Genomic DNA, 20,284 nt, shown 5'->3' on the forward strand with positions numbered 1-20,284 from the left:
AGCCAGACTTAGAATCCGGCTGTCCTCATTCACAACTTCTCCCACTGTTCACTGTGAATTGCCTGCAGGGCCAGCCTGGGAAGATGTCAGACAGTGCAAGTGTGATATTTCACTGCACTTCTTGAGTTTTAGGCTCTGTGTGAAGTGGGGAAGCCCCGATATCTCCCACCCTCACTACCACCATCCACTCACTCTTTCCCCACCCTGCTTTGCCTTCTCTGTACTCTCTCTGAACCCTCTGCCTTCTTCCGGAAAACTTTCTTCCCTATAAAAACACGTGTATCTTACTCTGTCCCATCCCAGGCTTGTTCACTGCTCTGTAAAATGACAACTTGCTATTCTGATAAGTTTGTCTATAGTGATGTCTTACTAGGCAACACCCTCCTGCTGTTCCCCTCTCAAGTAAGACACCTGTGTTTTACCAGGGACTGTCCCAACGCTGAGAGGTGCAGGTGCAGAAGCCTGTGGGGAAGACCAGCCTTGCCTCTGGGTCTTGCTCGTCGGCCCTCTCTGGTGACAAGGCCTAGATTTCTGAGTGTCTGAGAACTCAGTGTGGATATGCTCTCTCGCATCACAGTCCTTGCCATCATTTCTACCTAAATTTGGAAATAAGCAAACGTTCCCTTCAGGTCTATCTCAATAATGATCCCCTAAAAAGAGACCTCTCTATGTTTATTTTGCCCCCATCTCTCCTAAATGTCCCTGCTACTCTAATGAAGTAGCCAGGCGCCTGTCCAACTAAATATTCCCTTCTATCTCCCTACCCAGCAGCATCCAAAGTTGAAAGTTGAGTCCAGTTGGGGCCTTTGGTTCCCTCTTGTCCCATACCCTGAAACTGCTACTCACACTCCTCCCCGCCCCCGTGGCACTTTTCACAGATACTTTTCAAGTTATTGAGACTTACAAGAAATAAATAAAGAGACTTGTAAAAGAAGTCAAGGAAGAGGGTCAGGATAGCACAGAGATTAAGAGCCTGGGTTTTAGGAGCTAGACTGCAAATGGTTCAAAACTTGACTTATTACCTTTGTGACTCTGGGCAGGTAACTTCACAGCTCTGTGCCTTGGTGTATTCATTTGCAAGATGGGGCTGATTGCAAAACCTAGCTCTTGGGATTATTGAAACAAATGAGCTAATCTCTGTGACAGGCTGGAAATAAGGCATGATACATTGTAAAAAGCAGTGGAATGTGAGCTGTTATGACCCAAATGACAAGTTACTCCTTCTCAGACAGATGTCACTCAGACTGAGCTCTGTGGAGGCAATGCCAGCCTGGAGAATACTATGTAACTCTTGGGATTTTAATCTGTGATCAGAGCTGGTTTGGGTTGCTCTAATGGGAAATTTGCCTCCTCTTTGCATATTGACAACCACCCCTCTGCTGCCCCTGGCCCGGCAACTCTTACCAGAAGGTGGAAGTCAAGGATAGGGCTTGACATCTGTCTCCAGTAAATATGGCCAAGCCTGAGGTGTACACTGAAATGAAGAGACATTGGTCCTAATAATCTATTGCTGCATAACAAACTACCCTGAACCTGCTGGACTTAAAGCCATGAGCATTTCTTTTTTTAAGTTGGTTTTTTTTTTTTAATGTGGACCATTTTTTTAAAAGTCGTTTCTGAATTTCTTACAATATTGCTTCTGTTTTATGTTTTGTGTTTTTGGCAGTGAGACATGTGGGATTTTTAGCTCCCTGACCAGGCACCGAGCCTGTACCCCTTGCATTAGAAGGTGAAGTCTCAACCACTCAACCATTAGGGAAGTCCCTAAAGCCATGAGCGTTTTAGGAGCTCTCATAGTTAGTTCAGTGGTTGACAGAGCTCCGCTGGGCAGTTCTGCTGATCTTGGGATCTGTGTGGGGGCTCTCATGGCCTGGGCTTGGCTGGCCTTCTCTTCCTCTCTGGGGACCCTTAAGGCTTCTCCTCCTTTCAGGGTCTCTCCACGTAGTCTTTCCAAACTTCCTCACAACACCTCAGGATCCCTCAGACCCAAAGAAGCTTCTAGGCCTCCCAGGCTCAGGACTAGAGCTGATGCAGCATTACTCCCACTGCCTTCTGTTGGTTATTCACTCAGAGTCAGACCTAGCTTCAAAGGGAAGGGAAGATGCTCTACCTCCCAATGGCAAGAGTGACAAAGAATTTGTGGCCATCGTTGATGCATGTGACAATCACAAAAGAGATGATTCGAATGTCTATTGTTTTTTCTTTTTTTTTAATTTTGGAATTTCACCTTGAGAGTAAAATAGAGTCGGTTTATCTTCTTTCCTGAGAGTTCTTTCCAGTCGATAATCAAAATAACATAACTTCCCAAGAGCCACAGTGAATGATCATTCATTCATTCATTCTTTCCATGTTTATCCAGACCCACTATGTGTCAGGCACTCAGACTACAAAGACACAACCCAGGCTTTGTGTTCAAAGGGTTCACAATATAGTCAGGGATCACAAGAGCAGCAAACCAAGGACATGCTGGGTGACAGGAAGAAGGCAACTTGGGAAGAAAAGAGAACATGAAAGTGAAAGAGATTGAAAACTACAGGAAACATTCACTAAGCAAAAGCCACGTGCTAACCCCTTTCTTATCATGACTCAATTAATCTTCACAACAACCATACAAGACAAATCTGTCCATTCCCCTTTTACAGGTCAGGAAACTGAGGTGCAGAGAGGCAAAATAACTTGGCTAAGGCCACTCAGCTAGAAAATGGTGCAGCTATTGCCAAACCTGGTTGCACCTGCGTCTAAGCCTGGGCCCTCCCCTGTATTTCTGTAACACTGCACGGAAGAGCCTATTTTCACAAAACTCCTGGTGTCCCTAAGACTGGCCATTAAACATGGTCCTCAAAAATTGGGAAGTCGAGAATGCATAAACTAAGCCATCTCCCTATTCTTTTCCTCATTCTGCCCTCAGCCCTTAGTCTTGGAAGCTGACTGACCTCATTTTTCTCAGGCCGGTAGAGAGGGCTGGCTGGAGTCCTTGATTTCCACATTTCCTGCTGAGCCATTGCACCTGTCTGCTTCACTTGGTTCCTCAGCCACAAGGCTGCATGATCCATGCCTCCGCTCTCCAAACCAAGGGCTGTTCCCTGAAAGTGGCCCCTGGCAGATGCTTCTTAGACTTTTACTTACTTTTATATACTTATTAACTTAAAAAGTGTTCATTTATTTGGCTGCATCAGGTCTTAGTTGCAGCATGCAGGATCTTCACTGCTGCATATGAAATCTTTATATCAGCAAGAGGGATTTAGTTTCCTGACCAGGGATTGAACCCTGGCCTCCTGCATTGGGAGTGAGGAGTCTTAGCCACTTGACCACCAAGGAAGTCCCTATTTTTATTTTTTTATTGAGATATAAGTCATGTACCATAAAACACACCATTTTCAAGTGTTTAGCTCAGTGGATTTTAGTATATTCACCGAATTGGGCAAACATCATCTCAGTCAGTTTCCAGAACATTTTCCTCATTCCAAAAAGGAACATCATACCCATTAGCAGTCACTCTCAGTACCCCGCTTCCCTCAGCTCCTGGCGACCACCAATCACCCTTCTGTCTATGGACTTGCCTGTTCAGAACATTTCATATACACAGAATCATACAAAACGTGGTCTTTCCTGTCCAGCTTCTTTCACTTAGCATCATGTTTCAAGTTTCATCTACACTGTAGCATGTATCAGTACTTCATTCATTCCTTTTCATGGCCAAATAACATTCCATTGCATGAATGTCCTAGATTTTAGTTGTCCGTTCATCTATTGGTGGCTATTTTGGCTGTTTCGATTTTTGAGCATTATCTTCACACAAATGTATGTGTGAACATAGACATCTGCTCTCCTATATCTTAGAGACACAATTTATTCCCCACTATTTTGTCCTTCTTTCTGCAGTACCCCACCCGCAGGACGCTCTGTTCCTCTGATCGGGGTTGTAAAAAGGGATGGCTGGGCCCGCTGAGCAAAGGTATGTTCTGTTTCTTTTTCTGAGACCCGTGGGGGGATGGTCTGGAATCCTGGTGATGTTTGAGAAGCCCAGCTCTTTAGCCTCTGGCCCTCAGCTGCCTTCATCCACTTTCCTTGGGCCACGGATGAGCCTGTGCCTGCCCCATGCCTTGACTCTCAACCCAGAGGACCAGTTGCTGACTATGAATGTGACTCTAATTCCCAGTGAGGGCAGCTCCTGAAAACCTCACAGAATTAGCCCCTTCAGGGTTCTCATTGATAGAAAATTTGAACGGCCCGTAGCATCATCTGAGTATTCTACACGTTTCCTCTTGAATTTCCCTGAAGGTTGAGAAGCATGAATGTGTACCTCCCCCCACCACAGGACCCCTGGGGGCAATATCAACCTGCAGAGTTTCCAGAGATCTTGTTTTAGCTTAAAAAGGCACATAACATTAAAACAAAAGTCACATAAGAGAACAAGAAGAAGTAAAAATATCATTGTCTTGTTTTGTTTTTAAGTGGAGGAAAACTGCTTTACAATGTTGTGTTAGTTTCTGGCGTATGACAACTTGAACCAGCCACAATATGCACGTACCCTCTCCCTCCTGAGCCTCTCTCCCCTCCCTCCTTTACATCCCCCTAGGTCATCACAGGGCACCAGGCTGGGCTCCCCGTGTTATGCAGCAACTTTTCATCAGCTTCCCGTTTTATACATGATAGTGTATATATGTCAATGCTACTTTCTCCACTCGCCCCACTCTCTCTTTAGCCCACTGTGTCCACAAGTCCGTTTTCTACGTCTGCTTCTCCATTCCTTCCCTTCAGATAGGTTCACTGATATCATTTTTCTAGATTCCATATATGTGAGTTAATACATGATAGTTGTTTTTCTCTCTCTGACTTATTTCACTCTGTACAACAGGCTCTAGATTCACCCACCTCACTAGACCTGACTCATTCGTTCTTTTATATGGCTGAGTAATATTCCATTGTATATATGTACTACATCTTTATCAATTCATCTGTAGATGGACATCTAGGTTGCTTCTATATCTTGGCTCTTCTAAACAGTGCTGCAATGAACATTGGGGTGCATGTGTCTTTTAGAACTGTGACTTTCTCAGGGTATACACCCTGTTCTGCCTCCCTCTCAGGCATCTTTTCTTGTGAAGAAACAAACAAGCAAGCAAAAATCCAACAGCATATGTGGTCTTTATGTCTTCTCTTTGATCCTTCTTTGAAAAACTTACCGTTCGCTGTGTTGCCTGCTTGGTTTTTCTTATGTAAGCCTGTGGTTTGGATGAGGTTACACAGAAACTAAAACTGCTTTGCCCAGTACTGGGATTTCAGGGTCATATAGTAGATTTATTCCTAGTTTTTTAAGGAATCTCACAGTGTTCTCCATAATGGTCGTATGTTTTCCACAATGGTTGTATCAGTTTACATTCCCACCAATAGTGTAGGAGGGTTCCCTTTTCTCCACATCCTCTCTGGCCATCAGTGTTTATAACATGTGCTAAGTCACTTTAGTTGTGTCCAACTCTTTGCAACCCTATGGACTGTAGCCTGCCAGGCTCCTCTGTCCATGGGGATCCTCCAGGCAAGAATACTGGAGTGGGTTGCCGTGCTCTCCTCCAGGGGGGTCTTCCCAACCCAGGGATCGAACCCATGTTTCTTATGTCTCCTGAATTGGCAGGCGGGTTCTTTACCACTAGCACCACCTAAGAAGCCAGTTTATAACACACATGTGCACAGAAAGGCATTTGAATATTCAATTCCATTCCATAAGGCTTGTGCATTTGAGTTGGAGAAGAGTTAACTATTTACTATTTAACTTTCCCCTCAAATATCTGTTAGTGACACTGATACTCCAGGAAGATGTGCCATGCTTAGTCCGTGGCCCTGTGCATCCTGGTCCATGCTGTACACACCTAGAGGAACTCAGATGCCTGTTTAGAAGCCATGTGCTAGCCCATTTATACCAGGCAAAAGAATATACCCTATTCAGCCTCCCTCTCAGGCATCTTTTCTTGTGAAGAAACAAACAAGCAAGCAAAAATCCAACAGCATCTGTGGTCTTTATGTCTTCTCTTTGATCTTTCTTTGAAAAACTTACCGTTCGATGTGTTGCTTGCTTGGTTTTTCTTATGTAAGCCTGTGGTTTGGATGAGGTTACACAGAAACTAAAACTGCTTGGATTGAGAAACAGCCTCTTGCTTGGGTGGAGCGGAGTTTCCTCCCACAGTCCTTTCACACCTGTGCTTCTACAACCCCTCGACCCTCCACAGGCATCCAGACCGGCAGATGTATAGATTATAACAAGAAGCAGAAGACCTGTGAAGTCTTCGCCTGGTGTCCTGTCGAGGCAGCGGAAAAGGCTCCGGAGTGAGTTGTAGGGAGGGGACAGACACAGTGGCCCGCAGCGTCGAGCAGATGAAGCTCTGCAGGCACTGCTCCAGCTTTCCTTCTCAGCACCATCCTCCCTCCCCACGTCCCGGCTCTTAACTGGCTTAGTGACTCCCAGGCCAGACACACTAGCGGTCTCTGGGAGGGCCTTGCTTGTGGTCAAAATATTGACATAATTCTGGAACAGCTGGTAAATAGCTACTACCTTGAGCACCTTTGGGTGCCCCCTGCCCCTTGAATGTTCCAGTACTTTCCAGGGCACCTCCAGACACCACCTCCAGTGCTATAGCAGGGTCCATTCTGACTGTCAGTGTCTGTACTGAGAGATTAAGGAAGAGAAGGTGAGAGGGGAAATAGGAAAAAGGAAGAAGAAGGGAAGGGAGGAGAGAAGGAAGGGAAGGGAAAGGAAGTTTTCTTAAATGTTCACAGTGACATACACATTTGGTGCTCCCCTGTGTTGATGCTTCTCAAGGTCAGGCCCAGAAGGCAGAACTTGATGTTAAATCTCAGAAAACACTGGGAGGGCTGCATTTCAGCAGAGAATAAGGAAAGCTGGATTCAAATCCGGGCTTTAATGCACCCTTGCATATGTGACCTTGAACAAGTGCCTTAACCCCTTTGGGTTTCAGTTTCCATGTCTTTAAAATGAGAATAACAGGACTTCCCCAGCAGGCCCAGTGATTCAGACTCTGCACTTCCAACGCAGGAGGCGCAGGTTCCATCCCTGGTCAGAGAACTAAGATCCCACAAGCAGCGTGGCCAAAATATATTTTTTTCAGTTAAAAATAAAATGAGGATAATAACTGCACCAACCTTACTGGGCTGTTGTGAGAATTAAATGAGATGATACGGTGATTGCAAAGTGAGCCCTGTGCTTGGCACACTCTAAAGTGCCCAATAACACACAAACGCACACATGATCTGCCCCTAGACGTGTGGTGGTTCTAGACCAGCACTGTCCAATGGAACTTTCTGCAATGACAGAAAGATTCTGTACCTCCACCATCCAATCTGGTAGCCACTAGCTACATGTGGCTATTAAGCACCCGAAATGTGATTACCACAACTGAACTGAATTTTGAGTTTAATTTAATTTCAATAGTCGGGCTTCCCCAGTGGCTCAGTGGTAAAGAATCTGCCTCCGGTGCAGGAGACATAGGAGACATGGGTCCAATCCCTGGGTCGGAAAGATCCCCTGGAGGAGGAAATGGCCACCCACTTAGTATTCTTGCCTGGAGAATCCCATGGACAGAGGAGCCTGGCGGACTACAGTCCACGGGGTCGCAAAGAGCTGGACACGACTGAGCGACTGAGCACACACAGACACAATTTAAATAGTCACACACGCCACACGTGCCTGGGGGTGTTGGACAGTGTAGTTCTAGAGAACTGTGACTCAGGGTCACACCATCAGCATCTATGGGGCAAAGAGAAAACTTTCCCAAACTAACTTTTTAGGAGCTTCAGGCAAAAGTTCCTGACGTCAGAGTGGGAAGCACCAGGCAGGACCAGCTTGTCTGGCTCTCAGTCACTGATGGCACTACCCAGGTTCATTTGTAGGTCAGGGAAGATTCTTTGTCCCAGAAGAAATTATCCAGGACCCGGGCAGGACATGAGCCTACATTCAAGAAGGCCCTGGTTCCAGGCAAGAGGCTTCTTGATTACCTGTGGTTTTCACCCTGGCTCTGCCAGCAACTCATTCATCACATAAATACCGTGCATCTCTGATGTTCTGGGCCCTGGGCTGCAATTTTACATGACCCTGGACAAGTACCTCCCTTACCTTCAGTTTCTCATATGTTATATAAAACCGCTACTAAGATGATTCATTAAATTGTTTCTCCAACACGTCCATTATCAGATAGTAGGGAGAACTGTGCTCATTTTTTTTTTTTTTTGTAAAATACAAGAAGACCCAAATATGGAGCAGGTCCCAAGGGTTTTGCAATCTAAAAGAAGAGATAAGACACATGCACAGAGGGCTGTCATTCAGAAAAGGAAATTTTAAGTGTCATGAAAGAGAAATAAAAGGGACCGTTTAGTCCTTTGATTCTGAGCATGTTGCCCAGAAGTTTGGAATGTTCTAAAGGCAAAGGGTCTGACAAATAGCAGGCATCTGTTGTAAACAAGATTTTGTGTGTGTGCAAGTGACAGTATAACTTCAACGGCTTCAGAAAAAAAAAGGACTGTTAATTTTTGGCTTGTGTTTTTGGCTCACATAAATGAGAAGTCCAGAAACACTAGCTTCAGGCAAGGCTTGATCAAGGCTTTAAATGATGTCTTAAGATTTTCTCTCTCTCTTCCTCTACCTTTCTCTAAGCTGTTCTTTTTTTCCATGCCGGCTCTCTTCCCACTGTGGTCTGGGGCACTCCAGGTTTATGCTGTCCTTGCTATTAATAATCCTAGAGAAAACAAGTGTTTCTTTCCCAATAGTTCCCACAATAATCCTGGGGTGTTCTCAATGGCCTAAGGCATGTGACAGTCAGAGAGTCAATCACTGCAGCCAAGGGGATTGGATTACACGGTTTGGTTTTTTTCTGTCATTATTGTATAGTTTTATTATTGCTTTTATGTTAGCATTTTCCAATTGGATTAGGGACTCTTTGAGGTGAAAATGGTATTTTATTTCTATCAAGATGGCTCAGCACAAAGCTGGTTGATTAAATATTTTTTAATTGATGATTTATTAAAAATGTAGACTATATTAAGACTACCATGAAATTCAAGCTGCTTCATTTGGGATGTGATTTTTTAAATTAATTTATTTATTTTAATTGGAGGCTATTTACTTTGCAATATTGTAGTGGTTTTTGCCATACATTGACATGAATCAGCCATGGGTGTACATGTGTCCCCCATCCTGAACCCCCCTCCCACCTCCCTTCCCATCCCATCCCTCAGGGTCGTCCCAGTGCACCAGCCCTGAGCACCCTGTCTCATGCATCCAACCTGGACTGGTGATCTATTTCACATATGGTAATATAAATGTTTCAATGCTATTCTCTCAAATCATCCCACCCTCGCCTTCTCCCACAGAGATGACCCTATATGCAAGACAGCAAAACAGACACAGATGTAAAGAACAGACTTTTGGACCCTGTGGATTACACTGTTAAACCAGCTCCAGGTCACATACCCACCCTGGGAGCTGTAAGGGATGGGCAGGAGATGACAGTGGACTGAGAATGGAAGAGACCTGGCTTTCCCAAAGGGAGAAAATGGAGGTGCTACTGCTAGAGGGGGGGAATTGATGTGGAAAAGCAAAAATTATAGTGTTCTCTATAATTACATCCCCAGTAGAGCCAAAGTTTCACTCTGGAAGTCCTGAAACAAAAAGCAGATCTTTCTTTTTTAAACAAGTTTTTGACTGCACTGGATTTTAGTTGTGGCACACAGGCTCTCTGTGACAGCACGGGCTCCACGGTGTGTGGGCTCAGCAGCTGCAGGGCCCAGGCTCAGCTGCTTTGCGATATGTGGGATCTTAGTTCCCCAACCAGGGAAGGAACCCATGTTCCCTGCCATGGAAGCAGGGAGTCTTAACCACTGGATCACCAGGGAAGTCCCCAGAGCAGATTATTCTTGATGCTCCCTTCCAAATACCCTCTACCTTTAGCCTGTGCTTCTCCCAATTTGCCACCTACTCAGCTGTGCCAGGAAACAGGATACCAGCAGCATCATTTTGTGGAGCCTGTTCTCTCCATCTTTAACAGATTCTCAACCTCACCAGGACAAAAACCTCGATTGTCTTGTTCATTGCTGTGTCCCAAGGGCCCAGCCCCATTCCCGGTACAATAAATATTTGTTGAATGAATCAATGGTGGGTGGACCTTCCAGCAGTCTAGAATTTGGGCTCCTCTCGCTCATGGAGGATTTTATACTACTCAGAGTCTTTAGAGAATGAATGATAGAGCCAAGTATGTATGTGTGGCCCTGTGCTAAAGGCTGAGGATGCCAAGATGAGAAAATTATTGTCTCAGCCCTGCAGGATCACCAAGGTTATTGTGGAAAATACAAACAGGAGTGTGCTGGAGCTGGCTTGTACCAGCTCTGAGCCATTTATGCTCATCCCTTCCCAATTCCAATTCAGTGATGGTCTATTGGTAGCTTGAAATCAGCAATGGTGGGGGTAATTATACCACAATAGTCAGTAACTGCTACAATATCAGGGCTTATTGTTTTAAACATTTATCAACACACCACTGTGCATACCTAAACATACCATTATATCAGAGTGAGAAGTATCACAGTAAGTGCCACGGAGTCTTTTTTTATGCCACCTCACACAGCTGTGGGATCTTAGTTCCCTGACCAGGGATCAAACCCATGCCCCTGCAGTGAAAGCAAGGATTATCAACCACTGGACCACCAGGGAACTCCTTCCATGGGGTCTTAAGAAGGGAGAAATTCTTCCTGGAGAAGCTGGAGAATTTGGGGAGGTTTTGCCCACTGGATTGCATTTCTCTCCAACCATCATATTGACCCAAGCAAGAAATGAGAGCCTCTGGTCACTGGCTCACTGACTCCCTTGGTCCCTGTCGTCACTGATCCCATTTTGCATTTCTCTCTCTCAGGCCTGCGCTCTTGGTCAGTGCTGAAAACTTTACTGTCCTCATCAAGAATAATATCGACTTCCCTGGCCACAATTACACCACGTAAGTGCCCAGAAGGTCTAGCTGTATTTGTTATCTACTGTTGCATAACAAATCACCCCATCACTTAGAAGCTAAAAACAACAAACTTTAATTTTCTCACAAAGTTTCTGGGCATCCTGGAGTGACATCTGGGAATGACTTCATTGGGCGGTTCTGGCTCCGGGTCTCTTAGGATACAGTCAAGCTGTCAGTGGGGGCTGCTGCCATCTCCAGACTTGACTGGGGCTGGAAAATCCTCTTCCAAGCTCACTCAAGTGACTGTCATCAGAGCTCAGTTCTTCACGGTGTGGACTTCTCCTTCAGACTGCTTGAGTCCCCTTGGGACGTGGTGGCTGGCTTCCCCAGAGCAAGTGATCCAAGCCAAAGAGCAAGCATGCAAGATAGTAACCAAGAGAGAAGCCACTGTATTTTATAATCTAATCTCAGAAGTGACACACCATCACTTCTATCATATATTACTGGTCACACAGACCAACACTGTACAGTGTAAGAGGGGAATACACAGGGTGTGAATCCCAGAAGGCAGGATCATTGGAGGCCCTCACAGTGCCAGGTACCACACTGGTTCATGCCCATGAAAGAGATGGATCCCAGTTTTCACTTGCTTGTTTGCCTTCCATCATGTGCAGGAGAAACATCTTGCCGGATTTAAACAGCACTTGCACCTTTCACAAGACTCGGGATCCACAGTGTCCCATTTTCCGACTAGGAGATATCTTCCAAGAAACAGGAGATAATTTTTCAGAAATGGCAATTCAGGTTGGTGATGCCTGTTTGTAAAGTGGAATGTGGGGAGGGTGGGTCAAGGGATGGAGGATGACAAATGGCCAAGAGGCTGGACCACTGGGTCTTAATAATATGCTCATATTCATGGAGGATTTTGTAAATCCATGTTCAGTGACAAGGACTTTTCCTGCATCACATCTAATCTCACAACAACCCTATGTGTGAAACCCTTCATCTGTTAGTTTCCTGTGGCTGTGGTAACAAATTAACACAAACTTTGTGGCTTAAAACAACACATTTTTTACACTTCTGGAGGTCAGAAGTGCAAAATGAGTATCACTGGGCGGAAATCAAGATACTGGCAGGGCCATGCTCTCTCTGGTGGCCCTAGGGGAGAATCCATTTCCTTGCCTTTTCCACCTTTTAAAACTGCATTCCTTGCATTTCTTAGCTCATAGTTCATTCTTCCTGCTTCAAAGCCAGCAGCATAGCATCTTGCTTCAGTGGTCACATTGATTTCATTTTTCTTTTCTTTAAAAAAATATTTTTATATTTGTTTATTTGGCTGCACTGTGTCCTTGTTGCAGCACATGGGATCCTTCACTGTGGCCTGCAGGCCTATTTGCTCTGGGGCATGTGGGATCTTAGTTCCCTGACCAGGGATCAAACCTGTGCCCCCCTGCACTGGAAGCATGCAGTCTTAACCACTGGACCACCAGGGAAGTCCCCTACATTGATTTCTTATCCTGTGTTAAATCTCTCTCTGCCTCTCTGTTCATAAAGATCAGTATGTCTTTATAGGGTCCACCCAGATAATCCAGATTTCCTCTTCTCCAGATCTTTATTTAATCACACCTGCAGTCTCTTTGGAGAAGGCAATGGCAACCCACTCCAGTACTCTTGCCTGGAAAAATCCCATGGACGGAGGAGCCTGGTGGGCTGCAGTCCATGGGGTCGCTACGAGTCGGACATGAGTGAGCGACTTCACTTTCACGCATTGGAGAAGGAAATGGCAGCCCACTCCAGTGTTCTTGCCTGGAGAATCCCCAGGACGGGGGAGCCTGGTGGGCTGCCGTCTATGGGGTCACACAGAGTCAGACACGACTGAAGCGACTTAGCAGCAGCAATCTCTTTGGAGGGTTCTCCAGTGGCTCAGTGGTAAAACATCTGCCTGCAATGCAGGAGATGTGGGTTTGATCCTTCGGTCAGGAAGATTCCTTGGAGGAGGGCATGGCAACCCACTCCAGGAGAATTCTTGCCTGGAGAATCCCAAGGACAGAGGTGCCTGGTGGGCTGCAGTCCATAGGATCATAAAGAGTTGGACACAACTGAAGCGACTGAGCACGCACGCATGCCGCCTCTTTTGCCATTTAAGGTAACATATTCAGAGATGTAAGGATTAGGACCTAGGATTAGGTACATTTGGGGGGCTATTACTCAGGCTGGGCTTCCCTGGTAGCTCAGTAGAAAAGAATCTGCCTGCCAATACAGGAGATGTGGGTTCAACCCCTGGGTCAGGAAGATCCCCTGGAGAAGGAAATGGCAACCTACCCCAGTACCCTTGCCTGGGAAATCCCACAGATAAAAGAGCCTGGCGGACTACAACCCATGGGGTCACAAAGAGTAAGACACAACTTAGAGACTAACAATGACAACTATCCAGACTACCACACTTTGGTTACTCAGGATTATTCCAGTTGCAAATTATAGAAATCCAACTCAAGTGATTTAAGCAAAAAATAAAAAGTAATTTAGGGGCAAATAACAGAAACAAAACTCAAGTGACTTAAGCAAAAAAGGAACCATATTAACTTGTGTAGAAAGACCAGGCGGAATGAACATTCTAGTATACCCAAAGCATCTTCCTACCTTGAGAGTTTTCCCTTGCTGTTCCCTCTGCCTGGAACAGTCTAGCCCCAGACATAGTATTAACTGCCTCCTACATTTACTTCCAGCATTCACTCAAATATAGCTCAGTGAAGCTTTCACTTACTGCTACATTTACAATGACAATTTCCACCTCTATCCCAGCAGGCCCTTTTCAGGTTTATATTTATCCCTGGTACCAAGCATTATCTGACATACTATATATTTTACATCATATCCATTTGTCTGTTGTCTATTTTCTCTGACTAGAATGTAAGTTCCATGAAGGTAGCTCTTTTTTTTTGGTTCATTTTTGTATAACATTCAGCACATAATGGACAGTCAATAAATATTTGTTGGCTGAATGAAGAGTATGATAGATTTAGGCATAGCTGCATCCCAGAACTCAAACACTATCTTCAGGAATCTGACTCCTTTCATTTTTTTATTGTTTCCTTAATGATGATATTCTCCACATGTCAAGTCAAAACCACCAAAGCTCTAGCACTGTGCTATCCAATACGGTAGCCACAAGTCACATGCAGCAACTTAAACTTAATTGAAATTAAAAACTTATTTCCTTGGTCATACTAGCCTCATTTCAATAACCACTGGCTACTGTCTTATAGGGCATGAATATAGACTATATCCATCAGCATAGAAAATCCTGTTAGATGGTGCTGCTTTAGACTTTCACATTCCATGGCTAGTGGTCTTAACCAATAGAGGACCTTTTTCCCTATGGTTCTGGCAAAATGTCGCAAGGAGAGTTCTGGTTAACCCTACCTTGGGCTACATAATCTATCTGAACTAGTCATCAGGTCCAGAGGGAAGCACTGTCCTGATTGGCTAGGACTGAGTCAGGTGCCCATTCCTGGGAGAGGTCACAGCCCCATTCAAACCACAGAGAGTTAAAAAGGTGTTTCCCAAAGGAAATTCCAGGTAGCTTTCCCAGAAGGCGGCAAATTGGATGCCAAGTGACAAAGGTATTAATACATTGACTATAGTAGGTAGAGTGCTTGGTCTAGTGTGCCTGACCCCCCAAAAAAGGCAGTTGTGATTATTCTGTATTATTTCTCCTCCCTCTAAGTCAGACCTCTTTGTTACTCATTTCTGTATCCTCAGAATACTACATCTAGCATACTGTCTTGAAATGCCTAATTTCATCGATTCAAAGAAATATCTTTTTTCACTTTTAATAATTTTGAAATCAGTAAGTGCTTTCAGTTGATGGAGTCTCACAGCTTAACAGACACCAGTTTTTTCCTTGGAGGAACATTAAAAAAAAAAACAAAAAAAACCCCTGCGTGTCTTACAAGCAATGGTGTCTAAGCTTCAGTGAAATATGATGGCCAGTGCTCAAAAAATGTCTGTAGAAAAAAAAGAAGTACCAAGTATAGGTAAGAGATGAGCAGATTCTTTAGAAGTTTAGAGGAGAGAAAGGTCACCATGAATTGAGGAGCATAGGGGTGCTTGAGTGGATGGGGAAGGATGTTGGCTGGGTCTTGGAGGATGAGTAGAATTTAGCTAGAGAAGTGGGTGGGAGAAATGTTTCATTGGGAGAAAAGGTCAAGGGCCAAGATTAAAAGATGCAAAGTATACCCAGCAATTCCACTCCGAAGTATGTACCCCCCAAAAATGACAACTTATATTCACACAAAAACTTGTATGTAAACATTCACAGCAATATTATTCATTATAGTCAAAAGGTAAAAATGACCCAAGTGTCCATCAAAAGATGAACAGATCAACAAACTGTAGTGTATTCATACAATGGAATATTCTTCTACCACAAAAAGGAATGAAGTACTGACACTTGCTACAACATGTACGAACTTTAAAAGCATTATGCTAAGCGAAAGAAGCCAGACATAAAAGATCATGTATGACATGATTTCATTCATGTGAAAGTTCAGTATAAGGAACTCTGCAGAGACAAAAAGTAGATTAGTGGTTGCTTAGTGTTGAGAGGGGTAATAATTAAAGTTTACATGTTTTCTTTTGGAGGTAGTGAAAATGCTGTAAAACTGACTGTGGTAGCAGTTGCACATATACATGAATATAAGTGTGGAACTGTACCTGTTAGGTGGGCGAATTGTATGTGAATTGTATCTCAATAAAGCTGTTGAGATACAGCTTTACTTTAAAATAAAAAAGAAGTGAAAATGCAAAGTGTGTCTGGGAAAAGCATAGTCTGGCCTAACAGCTTTCTCCAAGGGAGAATTCAGAGATAAGCAGAGAAGAAGTGATGGAGCACACTGAATTCCAGTATGATAAGCTTCAACTTAATCTTTAATGGGGGTGGAGGCATTAATAATGTCTGATTACTGGAGGAGTTTGTTGAAAGTTGGGCTTCCCTGGTGGCTCTGAGGGTAAAGAATCTGCCTATAGTACCAGAGACCTGGGTTTGATCCCTGGATCAGGAAGATCCCCTGGAGAAGAGAATGGCAACCCACTCCAGTATTCTTGCCTGGAGAATCCCATGGACAGAGCCGAGTGGGCTACAGTCCTTGGGGTCGCACAGAGTCGGACATGACTGAGCGACTAACATTACTACTACTTGTTGAAAGTTATATTTTAGGAAAGTAAATTTAATGGTAGTATGTTCCAGGGGGGGAGGAGGAGCAGGGAGATGCATTTGTAGTTGCCAAAGTAGTAGTTGTATGAGTTAAATTGGATGGTACTTAGGGCTCTAAAATTTTTTATCAGCATTTTTTATCCTCAAAAGCAAACTTTTCTTTCAGTGATCATCACCATGCAGGGAGATGTCTGATGGCTACATAACGCACATCCAGCGAGGTTTAGAGATTATCTCTTGTTTTCTTCCCCAGGGAGGAATCATGGGCATTGAGATCTACTGGGACTGCAACCTGGACAGATGGTTCCATCACTGCCGTCCAAAATACAGTTTCCGTCGCCTTGACGACAAGACGGCCAAGGAGTCCTTGTATCCTGGCTACAACTTCAGGTAACAGTGCTCCGGGTCAAATTTGCCCAGTAACTAGCCCTTGGCTCCCCAGGGACCTGGGGAATTGAATTCAGACCCTGCTGAATTGTATCCCCAGCAGCCAGTAAGACTAGTTCTGTTTCCCAAGGCAACAAGATGAATGTAAAAGACTTCCTCTCAGAGCTAGGCAGTGACTGAATTTTTGTATGAATTATTAAAGAACTGCACTCTCTTTGTAAGATAAAAACAAAACTTGGGAAACAGATAACCATAGAGAAGAGGATAAAAATCACCCATAATTCCTCTACCCTGAGATAACCGAAGATAACCTTCTGGTGAAATTTCCTTTGTCTAACCAACTCTTTTGTGAGTCTTATATGAGATCATATAATATGTATAACCTGGTATTCTGTGAGATGTTTTCATATGCCAGTTCAGTTCAGTTCAGTCACTCAATCGTGTCTGACTCTTTGCGACCCCATGAACCACAGCACGCCAGGCCTCTCTGTCCATCACCAACTCCTGGAGTTTACCCAACTCATGTCCATTGAGTCAGTGATGCCATCCAACCATCTCATCCTCTGTCATCCCCTTCTCCTCCTGCCTTCAATCTTTCCCAGCATTAGGGTCTTTTGAAATGAGTCAGCTCTTCGCACCAGGTGGCCAAGGTTTTGGAGTTTCAACTTCAGCATCAGTCCTTCCAATGAATATTCACAACTGATTTCCTTTAGGATTGACTGGTTGGATCTCCTTACAGTCCAGGGGACTCTCAAGAGTCTTCTTCAACACCACAGTTCAAAAGCATCAATTTTTCAGGGCTCAGCTTTCTTTATGGTCCAACTCTCACATCCCTACATGAATACTGGAAAAACCATAGCCTTGACTAGACAGACCTATGTTGGCAAAGTAATGTCTCTGCTTTTTAATATGCCCTCTAGGTTGGTCATAACTTTTCTTCCAAGGAGTAAGCGTTTTACGTGCATTTTATGATATGTTAATTATATCTCAATAGAACAAACAAAGAAATCCAATAAGACCATTTCAGATGATGATACATGCTTTGAAGAAAATCAAACAAGATAGTTTGATAGGGTGGGGAGCAGGGATGCAACCAGAAAAGGCCTCTCCAAGGACGGGATAGGAACCCCCCATAGGCACTGTGCACTTTCCTGAAGAGTGAGCTTTCCTAGTTAAGAAGGGAAACTGCACACACAGGAGTCCATCTTAGGGAATCAACTTACAAACATATTAGCTTCCCTGAATACTTTTCCTACTAATGGTCTGGACTCTCAAAGTGTGAGTCCCCACATCAGCATCACGTGGGATCTTGTTAGAAATGCAAATTATCAGGCTCTCCTCAGACCTACTGAATTAGACACTCCAGGGATTGTCCCTCCCAGGTTATTTGGATGCAAACTCAAGTTTGAGAATCACTAATCTAGACCCTCGATACTCAAAATGTGATCCTGTTACTAGGAACATGGGCCTTGCCTCAACATGGGAGCTTGTTATGATGTAAAAATCTCAGCTTCCACTCTTAATTTACTCTCTTATGTCTCCTGCATTGGCAGGCGGTTTCTTTACCACTAGTGCCTAGAATCCGGAGAAGGCAATGGCACTCCACTCCAGTACTCTTGCCTGGAAAATCCCAGGGATGGCAGAGCCTGGTGGGCTGCCGTCTATGGGGTCGCACAGAGTCGGACACGACTGAAGCGACTTAGCAGCAGCAGCAGCAGCAGTGCCTAGAATCTACATCTTATGATTCCCAAAAGATTCATGTGCATATTAAAGTTTGAGAAGCACTGGTCTAGGCTATGTCATCTAGCATCCCAAACATGCTTTCTTCTTTGATATTTCATTTGACTGTATTTTGTTTCTTACAACCAGGTTGCTAGTTGCCTGGGAGAATGAATAAAATGAGGTGTCTACTTAATCTGAGCATGCAAGTACAGGCCAAAGTGCATGTGCAAACACACACACACACACACCCCCATTCACTGCCTCCTAACCCTTCTGCTAGCACTCTTATTGACTTTTTGTTATCCACTCAAGCAAATGGATCTATTCATATTTTAGGTAAAGCAGCATCATTAACTGGCAAGCAGACTTCAAATTTTTTTGTTGTTGTTGTTATTGTTGTCGTTGGCCTGTACAATATTTTGAACATTGAGATATTCTACATAAAAATATGAACTTCCTGCTTTTTCCGAATTAAACTATTTGGAAAAAAATCAAACCATGTAACAACACTGGCTTCATATCCCACAGGAGAGCTCTCAGCTGGAGCTGAGTATCAGTGGTTCCCTCTTGGCTTGCCACAGTCCTCACCACTCTTTATTGCCTCATACCTCGCTGTATCACTTATTTCTGTTATCTGTCTGGCCCCTACAGGCATCTGAGTTTGAAACTCCTGACTAAGAGCTGGCTGAGATCAACACACAAGAGACATTTTTAAAGAACACTGTCTTTGCTTCAGTGACTTTATTTTTTTCATATTTATTTATTTGCCTTCTCCCCCTCCCGCCCTGAGTCTTAGTTGCTGCAAGTGGAAACTTCATTGCAGTATGTGGGATCTTTTTAGTTATAGTATGTAGGATCTAGTCCCCTGACCAAAGATCGAACCTGAGCCCCCTTCATTGGGAGCTTGCAGTCTTAACCACTGGACCACCAGGGAAGTCCCATAAGAGGCTTTTTGCCTTCTCTGGGTCCATGGAGTCTCATCCAGGGCCCTGAAACCAGCTCCTAGTTTAGGTAATGTTTTGATCATTCCCTGCTGCTCTACTGAATAGGCTTGTGGCCATTAGTGGGAAGCGAGGCCTGGGTCAGTGGTCCCCAATTGCCCTCACAGGCTGTTTTTTCAGCAGCCAGCAGACGCATGCAGGGCAGTGTACCCATCAGATGTTAGCAAATGTCCTTCAAGTCTCTGAGCTGAGCCTAAGAACATTAGCTCCTGGAGAGATCTGAGCATTCTGAAGAACTGGTTGATCTTTCAGATCAAAGTGTTAGAGCATTTGTTCTCTGGAATCAAGCACCAGAAGAAATCTGTAGCCAAAAATAAATTGTGGAGACCTGATGGGTAACTTTATTTTCAAATAGCCACAGAAAAGAGAAGGAAATTAGAGGTTATATGAGGTATATGAGAAAATATATATAAGCTTTCTAAAACACAGAAAGTTGAAGGAATTGATCACATTGCAGATATTTCATCCTTTACCAAAAGATCTGTGGCCAAAGGTCCTTAGACAATGATTCAGTTTATTTATAAGATGTGTAAAGCAGGGAAGACCCACCCAGGACAGAATGCCTGATGGGCTTCTCTGTTCTCAGAATAGGTATATATGTGTATTCATTTCCTGTGGCTGCTTTAACAAATTACCACAAACTTGGTGGCTTTAAACAGCAGAAACTTTTCACAGTTCTGGAGTCCAGAAGTCCAAAATCAAGGTGTCAGCAGGGACATTCTCCCTCTAAAGGCCCCAAGGGATGATCTCCCCTTGCTGCTTCTGGCTTCCGATGGCTCTTGTTGTCGTGCTTAGTCGCGTCCAAATCTTTGCGACCCCATGGACTGTAACCTGCCGGACTCCTCTGTCCATGAGATTCTCCAGGCAAGAATACTGGAGTAGGTAGCCATCTCCGACTCCAAGGGATCTTCCTGACTCAGGAATTGAACCCAAGTCCCCTGCACTGGCAGGCAGATTCTTTACCACTGAGCCACCAAGGAATTACAGATCTTCACTGGTGCTCTGCTCTT

General features: G+C 44.3%; 2 protein-coding genes across 5 annotated transcripts in view; one reads left to right on the top strand and one right to left on the bottom strand.

The window, feature by feature from the left end:
- Positions 1 to 20,284, bottom strand: part of IFT81 (intraflagellar transport 81) — a 213,511-nt gene that overhangs the window by 156,030 nt on the left and 37,197 nt on the right. The window lies entirely within an intron of this gene.
- P2RX7 (purinergic receptor P2X 7) overlaps positions 1 to 20,284 on the top strand; it is a 60,154-nt gene that overhangs the window by 29,359 nt on the left and 10,511 nt on the right. For all 4 annotated transcript variants that reach the window (XM_043901882.1, XM_043901885.1, XM_043901884.1 and 1 more), the window contains 5 exons: positions 3,883 to 3,955; positions 6,225 to 6,321; positions 10,914 to 10,994; positions 11,624 to 11,753; positions 16,418 to 16,554. In XM_043901882.1, coding sequence (XP_043757817.1) covers positions 3,883 to 3,955; positions 6,225 to 6,321; positions 10,914 to 10,994; positions 11,624 to 11,753; positions 16,418 to 16,554 — 518 coding nt within the window. The remainder of the gene's footprint in view (positions 1 to 3,882; positions 3,956 to 6,224; positions 6,322 to 10,913; positions 10,995 to 11,623; positions 11,754 to 16,417; positions 16,555 to 20,284) is intronic.

This window comes from Cervus elaphus, chromosome 5 (assembly GCF_910594005.1).
Source record: "Cervus elaphus chromosome 5, mCerEla1.1, whole genome shotgun sequence".
In the NCBI taxonomy this organism is placed as follows: Eukaryota; Metazoa; Chordata; class Mammalia; order Artiodactyla; family Cervidae; genus Cervus; species Cervus elaphus.